General features: G+C 40.4%; 1 protein-coding gene across 13 annotated transcripts in view; it reads left to right on the top strand.

Moving 5' to 3' along the window:
• Positions 1–2,538: 2,538 nt before the first annotated feature.
• CLASP2 (cytoplasmic linker associated protein 2) overlaps positions 2,539–22,664 on the top strand; it is a 176,243-nt gene continuing 156,117 nt past the window's right edge. For 12 of the 13 annotated variants that reach the window (XM_040246293.1, XM_040246289.1, XM_040246290.1 and 9 more), the window contains exons 1-3: positions 2,653–2,847; positions 13,440–13,518; positions 21,187–21,290. In XM_040246293.1, the coding sequence (XP_040102227.1) occupies positions 2,653–2,847; positions 13,440–13,518; positions 21,187–21,290 (378 nt within the window). Of the gene's footprint in view, positions 2,848–13,439; positions 13,519–21,186; positions 21,291–22,664 lie in introns of all 13 variants that reach the window. The other variant, XM_040246288.1, reaches the window with a different exon arrangement.

Genomic DNA, 22,664 nt, shown 5'->3' on the forward strand with positions numbered 1-22,664 from the left:
AAATAGGAAAAGGATTACGTCAGCCTGTATATTGTCACCCTGCTTATTTAACTTCTATGCAGAGTACATCATGAGAAACGCTGGACTGGAAGAAACACAAGCTGGAAACAAGATTGCCAGGAGAAATATCAATAACCTCAGATATGTAGATGACACCACCCTTATGGCCGAAAGTGAAGAAGAACTAAAGAGCCTCTTGATGAAAGTAAAAGAGGAGAGTGAAAAAGTTGGCTTAAAGTTCAACATTCAGAAAACGAAGATCATGGCATCCGGTTCCATCATTCCATGGGAAATAGATGGGGAAACAGTGGAAACAGTGTCAGACTTTACTTTGGGGGGCTCCAAAATCACTGCAGATGGTGATTGCAGCCATGAAATTAAAAGACGCTTACTCCTTGGAAGAAAAGTTATGACCAACCTAGATAGTATATTCAAAAGCAGAGACATTACTTTGCCGACTAAGGTCCATCTAGTCACGGCTATGGTTTTTCCAGTAGTCATGTATGGATGTGAGAGGTGGACTTTGAAGAAGGCTGAGCACCGAAGAATTGATGCTTTTGAACTGTGGTGTTGGAGAAGACTCTTGAGAGTCCCTTGGACTGCAAGGAGATCCAACCAGTCCATTCTGAAGGAGGTCAACCCTGGGATTTTTGGAAGGAAAGATGCTAAAGCTGAAACTCCAGTACTTTGGCCACCTCATGTGAAGAGTTGACTCATTGGAAAAGACTGATGCTGGGAGGGATTGGGGGCAGGAGAAGAAGGGGACGACAGAGGATGAGATGGCTGGATGGCATCTTTGACTTGATGGACGTGAGTCTGAGTGAACTCCAGGAGTTGGTGATGGACAGGGAAGCCTGGCGTGCTGCAATTCATGGGGTCTCAAAGAGTCGGACACGACTGAGCAACTGAACTGAACTGAACTGAACTAATGTGCATTTAGAGTGTATTCTAGACCAGTTTACACCCACTAACATGACTTCCATAGGTTGGCCACCTGATTCAAATGGCTGACTGATTTGAAAAGACCCTGATCCTGGGAAAGATTCAGGGCAGGAGGAGAAAGGGGGGCAATAGAGGATGAAATGCTTGAATTGCATCACCAATTCAATGGACATGAGTTTGCGCAAACTCTGGGAGATAGTGAAGGACAGGGAAACCTGGCATGCTGTAGGCTATGTGGTCGAAAATAGTTGGATACAACTGAGCGACTGAACAACATCATGGATAAAATTAATCACCCAACCATACTAAATATTGTGGAGGACGTGGAGCAACTGGTACTTCTGAGCACTGCTGATGGGAGTTTAATATGGTACAGACATTTTGGAAAACAGTTCAGCAGTTTCTCCTAAAGTTAAACATACAGTCATGACACAAACCTAGTAATTCCGGTACTTGGTATTCACCGAAGAGAAATGAAACCTTGTCTCTGCACAATGACTTGTACACCAGCGGTTATAGCTGGTTACAGCCGGAAATCTGAAAAGTGAAACAGTGCAAATGTCTATAAACAGGTGACGGGGGTGGCAACTATGGTGCTTCCATATAAGGACTCCTACTCAGCAATAAAAAGGGACTACTGACACACCAACAGCACTGGATCAACCTCAAAACATAGTAAAGGAAAAAGCCCAACTCAGTAAAAGCATAGACTGTATGAAGTCACGTGAAATTAAGTAATACGGAAGCCTATGCTACGGTGATAGAAATCTGATTAGTATTTCCTGGCAAGGCAATGATTATTGATTTGGAAGTTCCTAACTTCCAAATGACGGAAAAATGCTCTATCGTTCCTAGGATGGTGGTTATTCACAGTGGTGAGTACCTTTGACAAAATGCACGGACCACTTAAATCTGTGCATTTTAGTTTGTGTAAATTAAATCTTTTTTTTTTTTTTTTTTTGTAAAGCATACTCAAATGGCAACCCAACAAGTGGCGGTGGCTGGAAGCAAGGGTCATTATTAATATTTTTTTTAATATACGAATGTGTATTCTACAAAAAAAAAACAAAAACAAAAACGAAACAAACCAACAGAAAAACAATAACACCACCACCAACAAACCCAAACGCCCAAAGCCTAAAAACCCCCACAAATCTGGCAGTGGAGTTAGGGAAGGGGAATTCCAAGTCAAAGAAACTTTCCCAAGTATTGATTTAAAGTGGAGGAAAACTTGAAAGGGCCTAAGATTTTACAAGGCGACGGCCGAGTGCTGAGGTGGCGGCTGGCAGAGAATCGTCGGCTTCCTGGGGGTGCCAACCCAGACCGACCGCAGCTTCCCCAGAGGCTCTACGACCCCCAGCAGCTCCGGCTGCGGCCGCCGCCTCCGCGAACCTTGTGTGCGGACCAGCGGGCAGGCGGGCGGGCGCTCGCTCGCCGGCGTCGTGCTGACGTCACGCGCGCGCTGACGTCGCCGGCGGCCGCGGCCTCTGAAGCGGGTTGGGGCGCGGGGGGCGCCGAGTTTGACTAGTTTGGGGGGCCGCTGGGTGCCTGGCGCTGCTCCCGCCGCCCGCCGCGCCCCGCGAGCCGCGCCTCGGCCGGACCGAGCGCGTCCCGCCCGTTCCCGCGGGGCCCCGCTCTGGCGGCTGGGCGGCGCTCGGCGAAAGTTGGCCCCTCACGAGCGGGCGGGCGGGCGGGCGGGCGGCCGCGGCCATGGAGCCCCGCAGCATGGAGTACTTCAGCGCCCAGGTGCAGCAGAAGGACGTCGGCGGCCGCCTGCAGGTCGGACAGGAGCTGCTGCTCTACCTCGGCGCGCCCGGCGCCATCCCGGATCTGGAGGAGGACCTGGCCCGTCTGAGCAAGACGGTCGACGCTCTCACCGGCTGGGTGGGCTCGAGCAACTACCGGGTAAGCGGCGGCTGCGCGGCCTGGCGGGGCACGCCCTCTCCCGCCGGCCCTTTAATCCCGGACGTGCTCGGGCGGCCGGGTGGGCCCCCGGGCACCTCTGGACCGCCCGGCGGACCCGGGGTCCCCAGACTTGCCCCCCACCGGCGAGCCTGCCTCTCCGAAAGCTAGCGGGAGCCCACCGTCCCACCGAGACCAACTTTTTCCACGATTGTGAGCAGTGGCAAATTCAGCGATTCTGTGAAACCGTGTAGAGTTCCTTGGCACTAGGGCATTATGTTTCAACACCTATTTTAAAAAATTAGTGATCATTTACATGCGTAAACGTGTAGCAGACCCTTTATTATACATTCGTACGTACCTGTGTAACACTACCCAGGGCGAGACGTAGAACAGGAAGATTCAGATTTTACGTTCAAAAGAGATGTCAAGTTAATCCTTTTGAATTAGCGTTTTTATCCTCCTTAATCGCCTGGTTTCTTTTTTCTTGTATAATTTTTTCTGTTTCTGAAAGGTCGTGCTTTTCGTGTCTAAAGCATCTTTAGAGCGTAATAAGGTGCCTGATTAAGTTTACCGTTAAATCTAGTGAAAAAGAGTCTGACCTCCTGGCATTATTTATTTGCTTTTTGTTTATAGTCGACGGAAAGCAATTGAACGCTCTGTGTCATTTTGTTTTGCCGTCGTTAAGGACTGACTCGGATTTGAAACCGTGCCGTGGCAGGTTAGCTGATACTGGCAAAAAATTAAAAAAATGAGGTACAAGAAGGAATGAGTGTTTCAGAAGAGCCGGTAGTAGGCAGGTTGTAATGCAGCCACGTTGGGAGACCAGGTAAATTTTCTGTAATCAGCCTGTACTGTGGTTTTCAGCAGTAACTTTGCTTCCTAGTCTTCTGGTGGCAGTGTTGCTTTAAAATGCTGGTCCAAGCATCGTGTGGTTGAAGTGTTTCTTCTTAGTAACAGATACTTGTAACAGCGAATAGGCTGTAGTTTGAAAGCATTATCATCATAGAGAAGAAAGGGAAACTCTAAAATTATTATGCAGATTTAATGATGAAACTTGAGTTTTGGAAGGGTTTAACTTTTTACAGGGATAATAAACAGTTTGAGAATTAACCACCTCAGTGTTCCATTATATACTGCTTCTGTATTATTTTTGAAAACTTTGGGAACAGTTAATGTTTAAGGATACAGTATTACTGTTTAGAGGATTAGTCTTATTTCTTTGGAAGACACGACCTAAATTTACTTGCACTGTAGGAAGGCCATACGCACTTAAGATGGTTGATTTTGTGTTGTAGCCGAGGCTGTTGTACAAAGTTGGCCCTTTAGTAACGCTTACTTCCACTGCCACCTGAAGGCGCTTGTGTCGCCCCTGTGCTGCCTGTGGCTGAATTGGCACTCCTCAGAGGTGCCCTCAGTGAGTGACAGCTGAGCGGTCCCATCTCTTGAAACATCTTCTTGGCTTCTGTGATGCCTCGGGATCCTGCTGCTTCTTTGACGTCTCTGCCCAGAACTTCTACTCATTGCTTTGTTTTTCCTTTAACTGGTCCTTCAGAGTTAGATCCATCAGGGACCTGACTCAGGTTCTTATCTCTTTACTGTACATTTCCTCCATGCTCCTCGGTAGACATGGTAGCCTGAGAGTTTTAGAAATCGGGAGAGAACTCCCATAACCTCACCTGCAGACTTCCTTTCGTGCCCCTGTCACTCTGCCTTTTCTGTTACAGAAGTGGGCTTTCTCACTTCTACCAATTCCTCCACGTGGGTATTGAAGGCATGTGTGTCCATGCCCTCTTGTCTTCTCAAGACATGAATTCATCAACTTGGATCTCTCCTGCCTGAATCATTATTCCTCTCCTTTCTACTGAATGCTATAATATAAGACCTTTTCTGACATTGTTGGGGAGAAGGCATTCTAGGTAGTTTATTTGAAATTTATATACTGAATCACCAAGCTAAGTCATCATTTTTTACTGAAGGTTCAGTGACTATTGAAATCTTTTGAAAAAGGTGTATTAGTTTTTTGAATATACACACAAATAGAAGTGTACTTAAATTCAAATTATGCTGAACAAAGTAAAGTTTTTCTTCAGAATTGTTAGTACTTCACAATTTGAGTGTCTTCTTTTTTTTTTTTTTGGTGTGTGTCTTTAATAACAGTCATTGCTTCGTGAATTTGATTGTGTATACTTAATGCTAAGTATTCCAGATATTGAGAACCCATCTATGAACAAGACTAGAAAGGCTTATTCACTCCGCTTCATTTGGACATTAATTAAGGACCTACAATGTGCAGACACTCTTCTGGGCACTTGAGATACAGAAAGGGATGGCAACCCATTCCATTATTCTTGCCTGAAGACCGATGGACAGAGGAGCATGGTGGGCTATATATATAGTTCATGGGGTTACAAAGAGTCGGACACGACGGAGCGACTAACATTATTACATGAAGATCTACGATGTATACATGTTCTTCTTGGCACTGGGATACAAGAGTTAAAAAACAACAGAAGTCCTTGCCTTTGTGTGCTTGGATTCTCGTGGGGGCAGAGGAATAAACAAGGCAAATGACTGGAGTCTCTTCTGTGTTAGATGATGATAAATGCTTTGGAGAAAAGCAGTGAAGGGAATAGAAGCATTGGGTAGGATGCAGATGTGTGAATTTTAATTTGTCGCTCAAGACCTCACTGACGGAGTGATTTAAAGCAGGGGAGTGAGACTGCTGCTGTCATGGAGATCCTGTAAGAAAGAGGAAGGCAGATGGTATACAGATGAGTTCCATGTAATAAGTGCTTATGAATCAACTGATGTAAAAGAATGAGGTGAAGATGAGACTGTTTGGGATGTAAAGGAAGTGAGGTGAAATTTGAGTACATTTAGGAAAGAAGTCCAGGAGTGAAGAATGCCTTTGGGCAGAGGAAACCACCTTAGCTCTGCTGAGGAACATGAGGTAGGCCAGTGTGGCTAGAGTTTCCAAGTGAGCTGAGGTGCTCAAAGGGGCAGGTAGAAAGAGTTGTATAGGATTTTATTCTAAATCATTGGAGGGTTTTTACTTAGAGGGTTGGGTGCTTTGTGAGGTGAGTGAAGTGAGGGAAGTTGCTCAGTCGTGTCCGACTCTTTGTGAACCCATGGAGCCTACCAGGCTCCTCAGTCCATGGAATTTTCTAGGCAAGAGTACTGGAGTGGGTTGCCATCTTTGTGAGGAGTGGACAGTTAAAGCAGCAAAAGAATCAGAGAGTTGGTGGCTCAGACTGGTTTGGTAACAGTGGCAGTACTTGAGAAGTGAGAGGCTGGAGGGTGATTTAGTGGTAGGGCCAACAGCATTGAGTATGAGGGTTGAGAGAGAGGAATTGGGGGTCACTGCATTGCTTAAGCACTAATAGAGGGTAGTGTTTACTGAAATGGGGAAGACTGAGAAAACAAGTCAGGTGAAGGAAGTAAAAAGTCAGGTTTGAGAAGGTTGTTTGACATCCAAGTTGAGATGTTAAACGGGCAGTTGGGATCTTCAGCTGAGTGGAGAAATCATTAATTGAAGGTTTAAAAATGTGTGGATAGGTATGTACATTATATAAGATATATATGCTCTGGCATTTGATTTTGGTAAGTCCTGTGATTTTCAGTTTAGTTCAGTTCAGTTGTGTCCGACTCTCTGCGACCCCATGAATTACAGGACGCCAGGCCTCCCTGTCCATCATCAACTCCCAGAGTTCTCCCAAATTCATGTCCATTGAGTCTGTGATGCCATCCAGCCATCTCATCCTCTGTCGTCCCCTTCTCCTCTGCCCCCAATCCCTCCCAGCATCAGAATCTTTTCCAGTGAGTCAACTCTTGAGGTGGCCAAAGTATTGAAGTTTGAGCTTTAGCATCAGTCCTTCCAAAGAACACCCAGGGCTGATCTCCTTCAGAATGGACTGGTTGGATCTCCTTGCAGTCCAAGGGACTCTCAAGAGTCTTCTCCAACACCACAGTTCAAAAGCATCAATTCTTCGGCACTCAGCTTTCTTCACAGTCCAACTCTCACATCCATACATGACCAATGGAAAAACCAAATTTAAAAATGGTGTTATAGCAATAAAAATATTCCTTGTAAAATGCAGTTAAATATGATAACCACCATTTAAAGAGCCCTTAGTGAGTACCAGGCATTGTCTCAGGTGCTTTATTTCCATTATCTCATTTAATCTTTAAGGTGGCCTTAGAAAGCCAGTACTGTTTGCTCATTGTGTAGAAAAGATGTAGGTATTTTGGCTTAGGTCCTAGACTGGTAAATTGACAGAGTACTTGAACCAAGGGACATTAGAATTTTCCTTTTCTTTTCTGTATTTTGGTAAACCTCTTCAATATCCTATCATTTGTCATCTCTAACTTTTTAATTTTGTCTATCTGTAAATGTAATAATAAGTTGACTCTCAAAATGGAAAAGACAGTAAATAGCATTTATATAATAACTGTGTAGTGCTGGGCTAGTAACATGCTAGGATTTCAAGTCTTTTCTTGTAATACAAAATCACAGCTCTTTTAACATTTGAAGGATGATGCCACCTTCCAGTGTTAGCAAAACCTTGATTGTATATCTTATAAACCATCAATTTCTTACAGTATACTATTTTTTTTTGTTTGAAGTCTGTCTGTATATATGGATCTTGTCTTTTTCGCTTACCTGCCACATAGGAAGAACATCCAGGTTTTTACCTTTTTACTATTCACATTGTTCTTTTGCGTTGTCACCTTGTATGTGTGCATGAGAGTTCTGTAGGGTAGTGATTATGAACCCAATTTAGTGCCCCCTCTTTAAAAAAAAATTTTTTTTTTTTTTTTGGCTGTGCCATGTCGCAAGTGGGATCTTAGTTCCCTGACCAGGGATCAGACGCATGCCTCCTGCAATGAAAGTATGGTGTCTTAACCACTAGACTGCCAGGGAGGCTGCCAGCACCCTCTTTTAATGCTCCCCCTTACAATCCTGAAATAAAGTTTATAGAGAATATTCAATACTTACCACTTTTAAAAATCCCCAATATGTTCTCACTGTACTATAAAGGAAAATTACATATAATTACAATGAGATAAAATGTTTCCGTGTATAAATGTGCCAACCTGATTACCCAGGAAGGCATAATGCTAGTCAGATAGCTGCCCCAGTACATATTGCTGTAAATGTTACCACTGCCAATTCACACCACTACCGGTATGTGGTTGCTGGTGGTTCAGACTTTGCAGGTGGCATTACTGTCAGTGATTGTGATATTCTGGAACTCTAAATTCTGAACCTTGTTTCATTCCTTTCATATAGTTTGTATAATTTCTTTATTTACTAATTGTCAAAATAACGAGGTAAAAATAACTAGCATGCTCCAGTGTTGGCTAGATAGTTTTTGTTACCATACGAAGTCTTGCATTTAAATATGTCTAATACATTTCAAGTTCCTTAACTAGGGATTGAACCCTGCCCCCTACAGTGGAAGGGTGGAGTCTTAACCACTGAATCTTCAGGGAAGTTTCCAGTTATTATTCTTACTAATATCCAAACTGTTCTATCAGATGATCCTAAGAACCTTTGATAGTCTTTGCTCTCCAGTATCATGAGATCATATTGCTGCTCCTGCCCTGGAATCAGCTACTTGGTTTCTTTTTGTGGGAAATGGTATGTGGAAACTACAACATAGGTGCTAATGGAACTTATTGTTACTCATTTGATCTTTGTTTCTAGATTTTTTTAATTTTAAAGAATAGTATTTCTTGAGTTCATACTTATATTCAGATTCAAGACTGCAGTTTTTGGTATTTTTATATGTCTTCCATCTATATCTCCTTTTATCAACAGAAATTCTAAATAACATTGACAGTTTCTCTTTTGCAGAGTTTTGTTTTTGTCTTTAGGGTATATCCCACTAGAGAGGGACAGTCAAATCGCTTTATTTTAAAGTCACTTGGAGTAGTCTTCTGTGTGATTATACTGTTAATTGAGTATACATTTCAGTTTACTTGGGCTTCCCTGGTGGCTCAGATGGTTAAGAATCTGCCTGCAGTGTGGGAGACCTAGGGTTGATCCCCGGGTCGGGAAGATCCCTAGAGAAAGCAGTGGCAACCCAGTCCAGTATTCTTGGCTGGAGAATTCCATGGACAGAGGGACCTGGGTGGGCTGCAGAGTTCATGGGGTCTCAAAGAGTTGGACACGACTGAGTGACTAACACCAGCATTATGTTTACTTATTTCATTTTCAATGAAATTAGTTATTGCTGCAAAGAAGGTATATTCAAAGTAGTCTGGTTTCTTTGTCTGTGACTTATATACCCTATTCCCAGCCGTAAAAATTTTTTTCTGATTATCTTTCCATTGTTGTTATTTTTTAAACATTCATAACTATATCCCTTAATATTTGTAGCCCTCCTTTAAAAATTTCTTTTAATTAAATTTTTTTAATTGGAGGAAAATTGCTTTACAACATTGTATTACTTTCTACTGTATAACAGCATGAATCAGCTATAAGTTTACATATATTCCCTTGCTGTTGAGCCTCCCTTCCACCCCCCACCAGTAGTCCCCTTTTTAAATATATATTAAATGTGTGTCTCTCCAACTTGCTTTTTTCACTTAATGTATCTTGGAGTTCATTGCAAAGCAAAAGTAGGGTAGCCTTCAATTTTATATTTAAAGTGTCATAATACTCAGTGGTGTGGATGTACCATAATTTTTTGAATCTGTCTCATACTGATGAATGTTTGGGTAGTTTCCAGTCTCTTGCATTAATCTTTTTGTGTCTTCTCATAATTTTGCTGGTGTATCTTCAGGATAGATTCCTAAGTGAGATCTTACTAAGAGTGCATGTTTTTCCTGCTGATTTCAGATACTGCTTTCATCATCTATTAAATTTTGTGTATGAGTGTGTCTGTGTACTTCCAGTTAAGTTTTTAATAGCTTTATTGATGTAATTCACATGTTATACGGTCCACTCATTTCAGGTGCACACCTCATTGTTTTTTAGTGTATTTGCAGGTATGTATGACCAGTCGATTTTGGAGCATTTTCATTACGTCAAAAAAAAAACCCCTGTACCATTTAGCTGTTACCTCCCTACCCCCTACATCCACTAGCCCTAAGCACTAGTAATCTGCTTTCTCTCTGTTTGGATTTGTTTGTTCTGGATGTTTCTGAGAAGTTAAATCACACAACATGTAACCATTTGTGTCTGGCTTTTGCACTTATCAGAGTGTTTTCAAGGCTCGTCCATGTTGCAGCTTGTGTTAGTCATTACCGTGCTGCTGTGTGCTTAGTCGCTCAGTCAGGTCCGACTCTTTGCAGCTCCATGGACTGTAGCTCGCCAGGCTCCCCTGTCCCTAGGGATTCTCAAGGCAGGAATACTGGAATGGGTTGCCATGCCCTCCAGGGGATCTTCCCAACCCTCGTCTCCCGCATTGCAGGCAGATTCTTTACGGTCTGAGTCACCATGAAGCCCATCAGTCATTGCTATTTATGGCCAAACTGTATTTGATTGCATGCATATACCACATTTTGTTTATTTACCAATCTGATGGCCATTTGGGCTTTTCTGCCTTTGGGCTGTAATGAATGATGTATAATGACATTGGATGCAAGCATCTATGTCCTGCTTTAATTCCTTTGGGTATATACCTAGGAGTGGAATTGCTGAGTCCTCACTGTTTCTGCACCCACCCCCAACTTCGTTGTTCAGTCGCTAAGCCGTGTTTGACTCTTTGTGGCCCCGTAGACGGCAGCATGCCAGGCTCCTCTGTCCTCCACTATCTCCCGGAGTTCATTCACATTCATGTACATCAGTCAGTGCTGCTATTTAGCCATCTCATCCTCTGCTGTCTGCTTCTTTTGCCTTCAGTCTTTCCCAGCATCAGGGTCTTTTCCAGTGAGTTGACTCTTCACAGGTGGCCAAAGTACTAGAGCTTCAGCTTCAGCATCTGTTGTTCCAGTGGATATTCAGAGTTGATTTCCTTTAGGATTGCCTGGTTGGATCTCATTGCAGTCCAAGGGACTCTCCAGAGTCTCCTCCAGCACCACAATTTGAAAACATCAGTTCTTCAGTGCTCAGCCTTCTTTATGGTCCAACTCTCATATCCATACATGACCACTGGAAAAACCATAGCTTTGATTATATGGACCTTTGTCGGCAAACTGGTATCTCTGGTTTTTAGTATGCTGTCTAGGTTTGTCATAGCTTTTCTTCCAAGGAATAAGCATCTTTTAATTTTATGGCTGCAGTCACTATCCGCAGTGATTTTTGGAGCCCAAGAAAATAAAATCTATCACTGCTTCCACTTTTTCCTCTTCTATTTGCCATGAAATGATGAGACTAGATGCCATGATCCTAGTGTTTTGAATGTTGAATTTGAAGACAGATTTTTCACTCTTGGCTATCACCCTCGTCAAGAGGCTCTTTTAGTTCTTCATTTTTTGCCATTAGAGTGGTATCATCTGCATATCTGAGGCTGTTGATACTTCTTGCAATCTTGATTCCAGCTTGTAAATCATCTAGCCATACACTTTAGGCTTTCTCTTTTTTCTTGTACTTCAGAGAGGGGTTTTCTCCTTTCCCCAGTGGTAAACTGCAGTTGCTTCTTCTTATCTTGCTGCCTCGTTTATGAGTAGTGAGGCTATTCTGTTTTCCTGGTCCAGCTTCAGTCTTAGGAACCCTCTGTCCCTGACCTGAAGGTAAAGCTCTGTCAGAACCCTGTCCCTCCTCAATGGGAAGCTTTAATCATGAAAGCCCAGCATGGTTTTCTCCTCCTACCCATGAAGTAGAAGGCTTTTTACCCCCTCTTTTCTCTTTACTTAGTAGTTGTTAGTGTTTACCTCTATCAGGAGGATAACAGTGTTTCTCTTTCCATCTGTAGCTTCAAACTTTTGTTTCTTATAGGACAAGGGGCTGGAAAAGGTTTGTGATTTGCTTGCAGAGGTAGCTACTCCTTTCTACCAAAACCTGTAGCTGCCAAGGGCTTTCTCTGGTCTCCCGCCCTGCTGTCCGTCTTCACTGTGTCTAGTGGCGGTTTGTTGAGAAAGCCTGCAAGCAGGCGTGAACTCCTCTTGTGTCTGCAGTAACAGGTTTCTGTATTTCCACTCAACCCACACTCAGGTATTAGCAAGGGGTTGAATTTCCCCAAATTCTTTTCACCCACTTGCACTGTGGCTTCATCTTACTTCTGTCCTCTTCCACTTGTGACCTCCTGCCTACGTCTCATCTCTCCTTGGCATCTGTCTTTCCTTAAGATTTCAAGCTAGATGATGATTCTACAACCATAGCTTTCTAAATGGATTCAAGAATAGTTACGGTTTTGTAGATTATTTGGCTTTTTCTTGTTTACAGTGGGAGTGATAATTTTTTCCAGTTTCTTCATCCTAGACAGAAGCTGGAATTCCTCTGTAATTAAATGTGCTGTTTTTGCTTAAATGTTTCATTTAAGAAACATTTCAACATTACAGGAAAGTTGCAGGTATAGTCCGTGAACTCCTGTGTACCCTTTACCTAATTCACCAGTTATTAATATTTTGCCAAATAGACTATATCACTATCTTCCTGCATTTGCATATTATTATTGTTATTGGCCATTTAAGAATAGCGTGCCCTGGACTGGAAGAAACACAAGCTGGAATCAAGATTGCCAGGAGAAATATCAATAACCTCAGATATGCAGATGACACCACCCTTATAGCAGAAAGTGAAGAGGAACTAAAAAGCCTCTTGATGAAAGTGAAAGAGGAGAGTGAAAAAATTGGCTTAAAGCTCAACATTCAGAAAACGAAGATCATGGCATCTGGTCCCATCACTCCATGGGAAATAGATGGAAAAACAGTGGAAACAGTGTCAGACTTTATTTTTTTGGGCTCCAAAATCAGTGCAGATGGTGACTGCAGCCATGAAATTAAAAGACACTTACTCCTTAGAAGAAAAGTTATGACCAACCTAGATAGCATATTCAAAAGCAGAGACATTACTTTGCCGACTAAGGTCCGTTTAGTCAAGGCTATGGTTTTTCCTGTGGTAATGTATGGTTGTGAGAGTTGGACTGTGAAGAAGGCTGAGTGCCGAAGAATTGATGCTTTTGAACTGTGGTGTTGGAGAAGACTCTTGAGAGTCCCTTGGACTGCAGGGAGATCCAACCAGTCCATTCTGAAGGAGATCAGCCCTGGGATTTCTTTGAAGGGAATGATGCTAAAGCTGCAACTCCAATACTTTGGCCACCTCATGCAAAGAGTTGACTCATTGGAAAAGACTCTGATGCTGGGAGGGATTGGGGGCAGGAGGAAAAGGGGACGACCGAGGATGAGATGGCTGGATGGCATCACTGACTCGATGGATGTGAGTCTGAGTGAACTCCGAGAGTTGGTGATGGACAGGGAGGCCTGGCGTGCTGCGATGCATGGGGTCGCAAAGAGTCGGACATGACTGAGCGACTGAACTGAACTGAACTGAACTGAACTGAAGCTCATGACTGTTCACCCTGAATTTTTCAGTGTCTTTTTTTTTTAACTTGGTAATAGATGAAGAACTTTATGTCACAGTTACATACTGTTATTATAATATGCTTCTGTAATTTGTATTCATTAAAATTTCTTTCTATCTGTAGGTGTCATTAATGGGATTGGAAATTTTAAGTGCCTTTGTGGACAGATTATCAACACGATTTAAGTCCTATGTAGCAATGGGTAAGTTAACTTTATTTATAAATTATTTTAGTGTTTGACCTACTGACTTTTTCATAGTTTTTGTTTAACAGAATTAGTTCTCTGTAAATGCACAAATATAATTGTATACAATTCAGAGATCCACTACTTAGCATTTTTGGTTTGCTGAGATATAAAAGATTTTAGCCTATTTAAATAAATATGTTTCCTTTAAGACAAAAACAAAAGCAAAAAAATTACTGAATATACATCTAATAGATTTTTACTTCATATTTCAAATTTTTTTACTGTATCTTTTACTTTTTTGTAACATATTAATAATTTACAAAATAATTTGCAGCACCACTTTTCAGCCTTATCTGTGGTAAAGGACCAGTTTTTTCATTGCTAGTCTATTGCAGACCAGTATTTTATAAAATACAGTACAAATTATAGTGAAACGAAATGTTAAAAAAAAATACAAGGCTCAATTTTTATTGTGAGAGTCAACAAATGTAAAATTTACTTTGGTCACATTGTTTCCAAACCTTGTTTTAGAAGAACTCACTGTCTTGACCACAAGATGTTTGTAGACTGGTCCTGGGCTGCTGGCCATACTCTGAACGGCACTTCTGGTGTGTTTGCAGTCCAGAATGCTGTGCTGGTATCACACTTGGGTATAGTAGTTAGATGGCAGACTGGGCTTCGACTTACCTTTTCAACCTAAGTGACCTTTGTGTGCCTTTTGGAGTGCTTCAGTGAGTGGATTTGGTCCTATTATATAGAAATGTATTTAAGGGTAGCCTCGCATGTTTGTGACTTCTTTTATGGATTCAGTTAATGCTTCACAGTGTATCATCACCCTTATTTTAAAATTATCTTTTGTCAGCTTCATGTTCAGTATACCACTCAGTTTTGCCAACTTAGGCCTTTATTTTTACTGCCTCTCCTTTCAATGGAAGTATCTTAGTAACTGTCCCTATCTGTATTATTTCCTTTTTAATCAACACCTAGTTCCAATTCAATCTTTGTATGAATAGCTTCTGAAAAGATTTTTGAAACTGTCAGTTTCCTGGTTAAAATCCTATGATAGATGTTAACATGTGTTACTTGCTTATGTATTATCTTACAGTATTTTGAATTAACATTTAGGAAATTTTACATAAAAATTCATATTTGCAGCTTGTCTTGAAAAATTGGCCAGTGCAGCAACCCTGATCTTCTTTCCATTCCCACATATGAATATTGGCAGAAGCTGTGCGGTAGCTTCCTCTTTGTCTTGGTCACGAGCTTTCTAGTCCTTAAGTTCCTCCCATTTCCTCTTGTCTCCTCATAACTGGAATTTTGGTTATAATACACAGGTTGGAATACTGGAGTTCTCAGATCTGGTTCATCTTTGGTGTTTCTGGTCCCTCCTTGACTGTAGGCATCTGAATTTGTGACCCCTGCCCTATCAGTTGTTGCAGACAATATTTCAGACTTGAGTAATTCTAGGTATTGCATATCTCACTTAGTTCTCACACATAACCAGGTGGAGTTTGATGAATGTACTGACTGCTTGAATTTAGGTACTGTGGAAGTATTAGGACCAGAACCCTCGTTTGCTGCCTGCCAGGACTATCCTGTTTTCAGAACTTACTTCTGATTTTGCTCTCCTTGGAGTTTCAGTCTTCTCAGCCTGTATGACTCTTCTCTACCTCAGCAGCCTTATTTATCTGTGTTTGTCAGCAAATACTCTCCACTTTTGTTAATCAAAAACTTGCTCACTCTTGTTAGTTCTGGCTTAACTTGTTTATGCCTCTGCTATGCTATTATTTCTTTTTCAGATCTTCTCTTCTCTAGGGTCCTTCCTTTCTCTTTTAATGATTTACTTCTGATTTCAGTATCTGGGAGTTTTTCAGATTAATCTCACCCAGTACTGAATTTTTCTTTACTTCATGATTCTATACCCTTAAAAATTAATAAATTACATGAAGTTGTTTTTGTTGGCTAGTGTTTGTTGTATATATTTCCCACATATCTGCATTGTCTTATGTGTGTAGCTTTTTATCTGTTAATCTCTTACTCTTTTTGTTTACCCCTGTGCATTTACTGTTAGTGTTGTTTTCACTTTAAACCCTAAGTGTTCACTATTGTTCTTAGTGAAACTTGAGCTTGTTATTACTTGCGAGTCAGTATGATATAATAGGAATATTTCATCACAGTTTTGCTACCGTTTATCGAATGCCCACTTTTTATCCATTTACTGGGCTTCTCTGCTTTACGTAAATGAAAGATTATCCTCAAATAATTATTTCTAATTTGTGTGACAAATTACCTCTACAAGATAGGCTGCAGTGCATCTTTGTGCTATTAAAGAAATATAGTACTAAACTAAGAATCCCAGAGTTGACTTAAATAATCTACCTGCAATGCAGGAGACCCGGGTTCGATCCCTGGGGTTGGGAAGAGCCCCTCGAGAAGAGAATGACTACCCAGTCCACTATTCTTGCGTGGAGAATTCCACATCGAACATGACTAAGCAACTAACACTTTTAGTTTTGCCCTGTTTTAAATCTTAGCCAGACCATCCTAGAAGCCTTTCCTTGAAAGGAAATTGAATTAAGTTATGTGCTGGAGGTCTTTTTTTGATTAGGTAATCTTAGGTACATGTAACTTGATATGAGTGATACTGTTTTTCTTTTGATACACTTAGGTTAACTATTGTTACAGATATTTTTAATCTTTTTATGTTAATAGTGAAGTTTTAGGAAAATTGGGATCCATGGTCAGTTTTAGTACCAAAAAGAGTATGTACTCTATTAATGTAACTCATTAGTATATTTACATTTTTTTGTGTGACTGGATGTTTTATGGAAAAATTAAATGTTCAAACCTCCCCAAAACACAATTTAATTTAACACTGATCACCAACCTTGGTTATTTTTTGTCCGTCCCCTACCCGCCACTCCCACCCTTGGACATGCAGGTTGCAGGATCTTAGTTCCCCAACCAGGGATTGAACCTGGCCCCTTGGCAGTGAAAGCAGGGAGTCCTAACTATTGGACTGCCAGGGAACTTTATGAAAACAAAATCCAGTAAAGATGTTTAAAGATATTTACAAATCTTAAACAGATAAGTTTTAATCCAAAATTATATTGTAGAAAGTATTAGAGCAGTCAGGGTTCATGGTCCTCAGCTTTGCCTCTTGTAAATGGTTTGCATCTTATACAATGCTAAGAGAATAAAATATACTAACAGCTATGCTTCCATGTTTATACTCACTGATAAAATATACTAACTCCTTCCATGTTTCCCTGTCCAAATTCCAGTCTATGATAGATGTATTTATTTGTTTAACAAGTTCTTTTTGAGAGTTTACAGAGTGAAAAGCTCTGTTTTGGATTCCCAGTGATTATTGATTGCATATGTTGAATAATAAATAATTTGGTGGTCATTGTATACAGATCTGTAAGGAAGAGTGCTGACACTTCTGAATGCTTGTTATGGTCTTGGCACAGGTGCTTTTTACCAGTTTTACTTATTCTCTCACTCGCCATGTGAGGTATAGACCTGGATCCCTCCTTATTTTACAGACGAGAAAATCTTTGAACTAACAGAAGTTTACTGTCTTATGTAATTAAATAACCAATAGAGCTAGAAATAAATCTTGTTCTATTTGACTCCAAGAGTATATATATTAAAAAGGGATTCTAGTGCAAAAAATTTATGAAATTTTGTTAATAGCTGTAAGTCTGAAGTTTATGTAGTGTGAAGTTTTGATTTTGTTGTTTATATTTTATGAATTTTAGTCTTTAAACTGAAGTGAGCTCCTGTTTGGGTCAAATTTTTTTTTTGACTGCAGTTTAGGAGATCTCAGATCTCCCACCAAGGATAGAACTCTGGAGTGGAAGCAAGTAGTTTTAACCACTGGACTACCAGAAAAGTCCCTTTATTTTCTTTTTGGAGTTAAACTCAACTGCTCAGGAATGAAGTGTCTATTTTTATTTTCCCATTATTGTTATGTGGTTGTTAATACACACACACACACACACACACACACCCCACCTCAGGTACAAATAAATGGAATTAATTATGACCGTGGCCTAGAAGATTACTTAAATCCTGGTTTTCACTACTTGCTACGTGTGTGACCTTGATCCAGGTATTTAAAATGGCTTTGGACCTTCTTCATCCAATGGACCTACTCTGTTTCATAGGTTGTTATGAGGATTAAATGAGATAATTCAGTGCTTCAGTCCAGTTCAGTCACTCAAGTCGTGTCCGTGTCTTGCAACCTATGAACCACAGCACTCCAGACCTCCCTGTCCATCACCAACTCCTGGAGTCTACCCAAACCCATGTCCATTGAGTTGGTGATGCCATCCAACTATCTCATCCTCACTCGTCCCCTTCTCCTCCTGCCCTCAATCTTTCCCAGCATCAGGGTCTTTTCCAGTGAGTCAGCTCTTCGCATCAGGTGGCCAAAGTATTGGAGTTTTAGCTTCAGCATCAGTCCTTCCAGTGAACACCCAGGACTGATCTCCTTTAGGATGGACTGGTTGGATCTCTTTGCAGTCCAAGGGACTCTCAAGAATCTTCTCCAACACCACGGTTCAAAAACATCAATTCTTCAGCACTCAGCTTTCTTTATAGTCCAACTCTCACATACATACATGACTACTAGAAAAACCATAGCCTTGACTAGACAGACTTTGTTGGCAGAGTAATGTCTCTGCTTTTGAATATACTGTCTAGGTTGGTCATAACTTTCCTTCCAAGGAGTAAGTGTCTTTTACTTTCATGGCTGCAGTCACCATCTGCAGTGATTTTGGAGCCCCCCAAAATAAAGTCTGACGCTGTTTCCATTGTTTCCCCGTCTATTTGCCATGAAGTGATGGGACCAGATGCCATGATCTTCATTTTCTGAATGTTGAGCTTTAAGCCAACTTTTTCACTCTCCTCTTTCACTTTCATCAAGAGGCTCTTTAGTTCTTCTTCACTTTCTGCCATAAGGGTGGTATCATCTACCTATCTGAGGTTATTGATATTTCTCCCAGCAATCTTGATTCCAGCTTGTGCTTCTTCCAGCCCAGCGTTTCTCATGATGTACTCTGCACAGAGGTTAAATAAGTAGGATGACAATATGCAGCCTTGATGTACTCCTTTTCCTATTAGGAACCAGTCTGTTGTTCCATGTCCAGTTCTAACTGTTGCTTCCTGACCTGCATAGAGGTTTCTCAAGAGGCAGGTCAGGTGGTCTGGTATTCCCATCTCTCTCAGAATTTTCCACAGTTTATTGTGATCCACACAGTCAAAGGTTTTGGCATAGTCAATAAAGCAGAAGTAGATGTTTTTCTGGAACTTTCTTGCTTTTTCAGTGATCCAACAGATGTTGGCAATTTGATCTCTGGTTCCTCTGCCTTTTCTAAAACCAGCTTGAACATCAGGAAGTTCATGGTTCACGTATTGCTGAAGCCTGGCTTGGAGAATTTTGAGCATTACTTTACTAGCGTGTGAGATGAGTGCAGTTGTGTGGTAGTTTGAGCATTCTTTGGCATTGCCTTTCTTTTGGATTGGAATGAAAACTGACCTTTTCCAGTCCTGTGGCCTCTGCTGAGCTTTTCAAATTTGCTGGCATATTGAGTGCAGCACTTTCACAGCATCATCTTTGAGGATTTGAAATAGCTCAACTGGAATTCCATCACCTCCACTAGCTTTGTTCGTAGTGATGCTTTCTAAGGCCCACTTGACTTCACATTCCAGGATGTCTGGCTCTGGGTGAGTGGTCACACCATCGTGATTATCTGGGTCGTGAAGATCTTTTTGTACAGTTCTTCTCTGTATTCTTGCCACCTCTTCTTAATATCTTCTGATTCTGTTAGGTCCGTACCATTTATGTCCTTTATTGAGCCTATCTTTACTTGAAATATTCCCTTGATATCTCCAGTTTTCTTGAAGAGATCTCTAGTCTTTCCCATTCTGTTCTTTTCCTCTATTTCTTTGCATTGATAGCTGAGGAAGGCTTTCTTATCTCTCCTTGCTATAGTACATAATAATATCTAACATTTATTAAATGTTTCATCTCTGTCTGTCTGAAGCTGTCAGAACCAGAGTCCCACAATAGCCAATTCTGTAGATGTGTGAGAACTTCTCTAGTGTTAACAATATATGTCTAAGCAAGATGAGAAGGATTGGAACTTTGCTAGTGGCCCACTGGCTAGGACTGTGCCCTCCAGATACACGGGACCCAGGTTCAATCCCTGGTCAGGGAACTAGATGCTACATGCAGCAACTAAAGATCCTGTATGCCACAACTAAGACCTGGCACAGCCAAATGAGTAAATAAGTTAAAAAAAAATTAAAAAAAGATGAGAAGGATTTATATTGTTTCAACCGACAGATACTTCAGTTGCCTCATGATGAGGCTTACGATTTTTTTTATGGCAAAGATTTTGTTTTCTTAAATAATCATTTCCTTGATTAAGCTTAGATTTTTGGATGATCATTCCATTTTGCATGGTTGGCTTTTCATTTTCTTCCAAAAAGGATGTGTTTCTTCTTCCCTTAAATGTTGTTAATCATCATTATATCAATTCTGATTGTTACACTGTAGACAGCATTACATTGTAGACTATGTTGGCATCACATTAGCTACACGTTTAATTGTATGTCTGTAAATAACTAGAGTAATTAGGCCTCAGCCTCTATCCCCTCCAAGAAGGGAAGGCTGTAGCTGTAAGATCAAAGTAAAAAGAAAAGAAGTTAATATCTATGCTTTTGAACCAGTAGGCGACCCCTTTGATGTTTACCCAGTGTCCCTCACTTTCTGAGTAGTTTACATGTATCTCAGTAATCTGAGGTGAGTACTGCTCCAGACATTTACGGGTTGAGGAGATAAAGACAAAAATATTAAGTAGTTTGGTCACACACCTGATATCACCACACCAAGTGATAATGGTTAAGGGATTGCAAAAAGATAATTTTGACTACGAGGTGTTTTTACCCTGTGGGCTGACTGCAACCCATAACTTCAGTTCCAGCCACCCTCCCATTTGCTCCTTCCCCAGCCCCAATAGGTATGATTTCTTCACGGTGCTTTGTTGATTTATAGTTATGGAAGCCTGTTCCATGAAAACTCTCCAGGAGTGGACTCTAACCTGCCTTTTCAGCTGTGTTTCATGGAATAGTGCCAGAGGCTTGGATATAGTAGAGAAGGACCTCAGTCTCATGGACCAGGCTTTGTTTTTGTCATTTGAGTAATACATTGTACATATAGAAGAATACATATCAAGCATGTAAATTTAAGGAATAATTGTAAAACCAACACCTGCCTATGCCTAGGTCAAAAAACTAGAACTCTACCAGTTCCTTATAAGTGCTTTCCTGTTGACACCTCCCACTATTTACCAGAGGTGACTGTTGTCATGACCTTGGGATAATCATTCCCTTGCTGCTCTGTATCGCTCAAGCATCTATATGAATCTCTAGACAGAATAATAGTAAGTTTTGCCTGTTTTTTGAACATTATTAAGTGGATATCATACTATATGTATTATGAAACTTTGCCTCTCAGTTATTTTTGATTGGAGTCATGGATAGAGAACTTGAAACAGTTTGCTTCATAACTTTTCATTATGTAAATAATTGATGTCTGTAATTTTGTAAAGTACAGTTTATAAATGGAGATGAATTATAAATATTTATTCTTTCCTCTCTTCATTTCTTTAGTTACTGTAGCTTTAGTAGACAGAATGGGAGATGCCAAAGACAAGGTTCGAGATGAAGCTCAATCTCTGATACTGAAGTTAATGGATCAAGTAGCACCACCTATGGTAAGCCTACATTTTAAAGTTCAGATTTTGCTAATTGATGATTAACTAACAGTAAAGATAGGTGGTAATCACAGCAAGTCAGTAAAGCCCCAGGGATGTGAAACTTAGAATTTTAAACAGTGAATTATTGTAATGCTTTAAAGAAATTGAAATTTTAAAAAAGTTATCAGTATTTAACTGCTTGATTTTTTGGTTTTCTTTTTCTTATTTTCTACTCTTTAATGCTTTTTCAAAAAGCTAACTTATAGATTTCAGTGATTTGACAGTGTACTGATTATATTATTTGTTAGGATTTTCTGGTTTTCGCTACCTGCAAATTATATTGGTGTTCAGTGAGGGTTATATGAGTTTCTGAAACCCTTACTGAGACAGGGAGAAAATTTTTATTGTAAAAAGTAGTTGCTAGTAAACACTTGGTCTTATGGATGTATTTGAAAGAGGAATAAAGAATAAAGTGACATGTAAACAAATATTTAAAGAGTAGCTCACTTTTAGTGGGGAAAAAATCAGTTTACAAAATATACAATGATATTGTGTTAATTAAAATTCAGTATAAGAATTGTATTATGTATATTTTATTTAAAAAATCTGGAGAATTGAGTTGTTAAAGTAGACTTCCTCTTTTTTTACACCCTAGAATATAAAGATATAAATATGTATATAAGTGCTTATTTATAACTTGGTGAGTATCCTTTGACGCTCGCTTAGCAATTCGAATTTGAACTTGTTTTTGACATGCTATTGTTATGAGTGCTATAAAGGGCATCTTTATGTCTTTGGACATAAACGTAAGTATAGAGAAGTGTTCTGACATGGTGTTAATAGGTCAGGTTATTCACATTTAAGACTTTTTTTTTTGTAAACTTGTAAGTTACTCTCCAGAAATGGCAGAGAGAAGTAATATTAGTAGAAATTGAATACAGAGTCCAGGGAGAATAGAGTCCAGGAAGAGGCATTTGTATGTATGTATATGTGAAAGTTTGTGTATATGTGTGTATGTACACATTGGTAAATGGTAAGGGTGGTGTTTCTTAAATGTGGAGAAAAGACTAATTGGAACAGTTGGCTATATGTTTGGAAAAACAAAGCTCAATTCCTTCTTATAACAAACCCATGTAGTTGTTTTAGATTGTTTGTATAGATTTATCTATGCTTTTTCAAAAAAAAAAAAATTACTGGGTGGGTAGCAATAGAATGATTTGCCCAAATGTGTTTCTGTATTTGGATCCAGTGTTAAAAGGAAAACAGCCTGAATTACAAAATGTTGAAAAAGCCTGTTCCTTGTGACAGTCTGTACTAGTTGCTAGGCAACATTGGACCTTTTAAATGCTGACAGTACTCCGAGGCTTATAATGGTAGCATTGTTACTGAAGG

This window comes from Oryx dammah, unplaced genomic scaffold (genome assembly GCF_014754425.2).
Source record: "Oryx dammah isolate SB20612 unplaced genomic scaffold, SCBI_Odam_1.1 HiC_scaffold_9, whole genome shotgun sequence".
NCBI classification, from domain to species: domain Eukaryota; kingdom Metazoa; phylum Chordata; class Mammalia; order Artiodactyla; family Bovidae; genus Oryx; species Oryx dammah.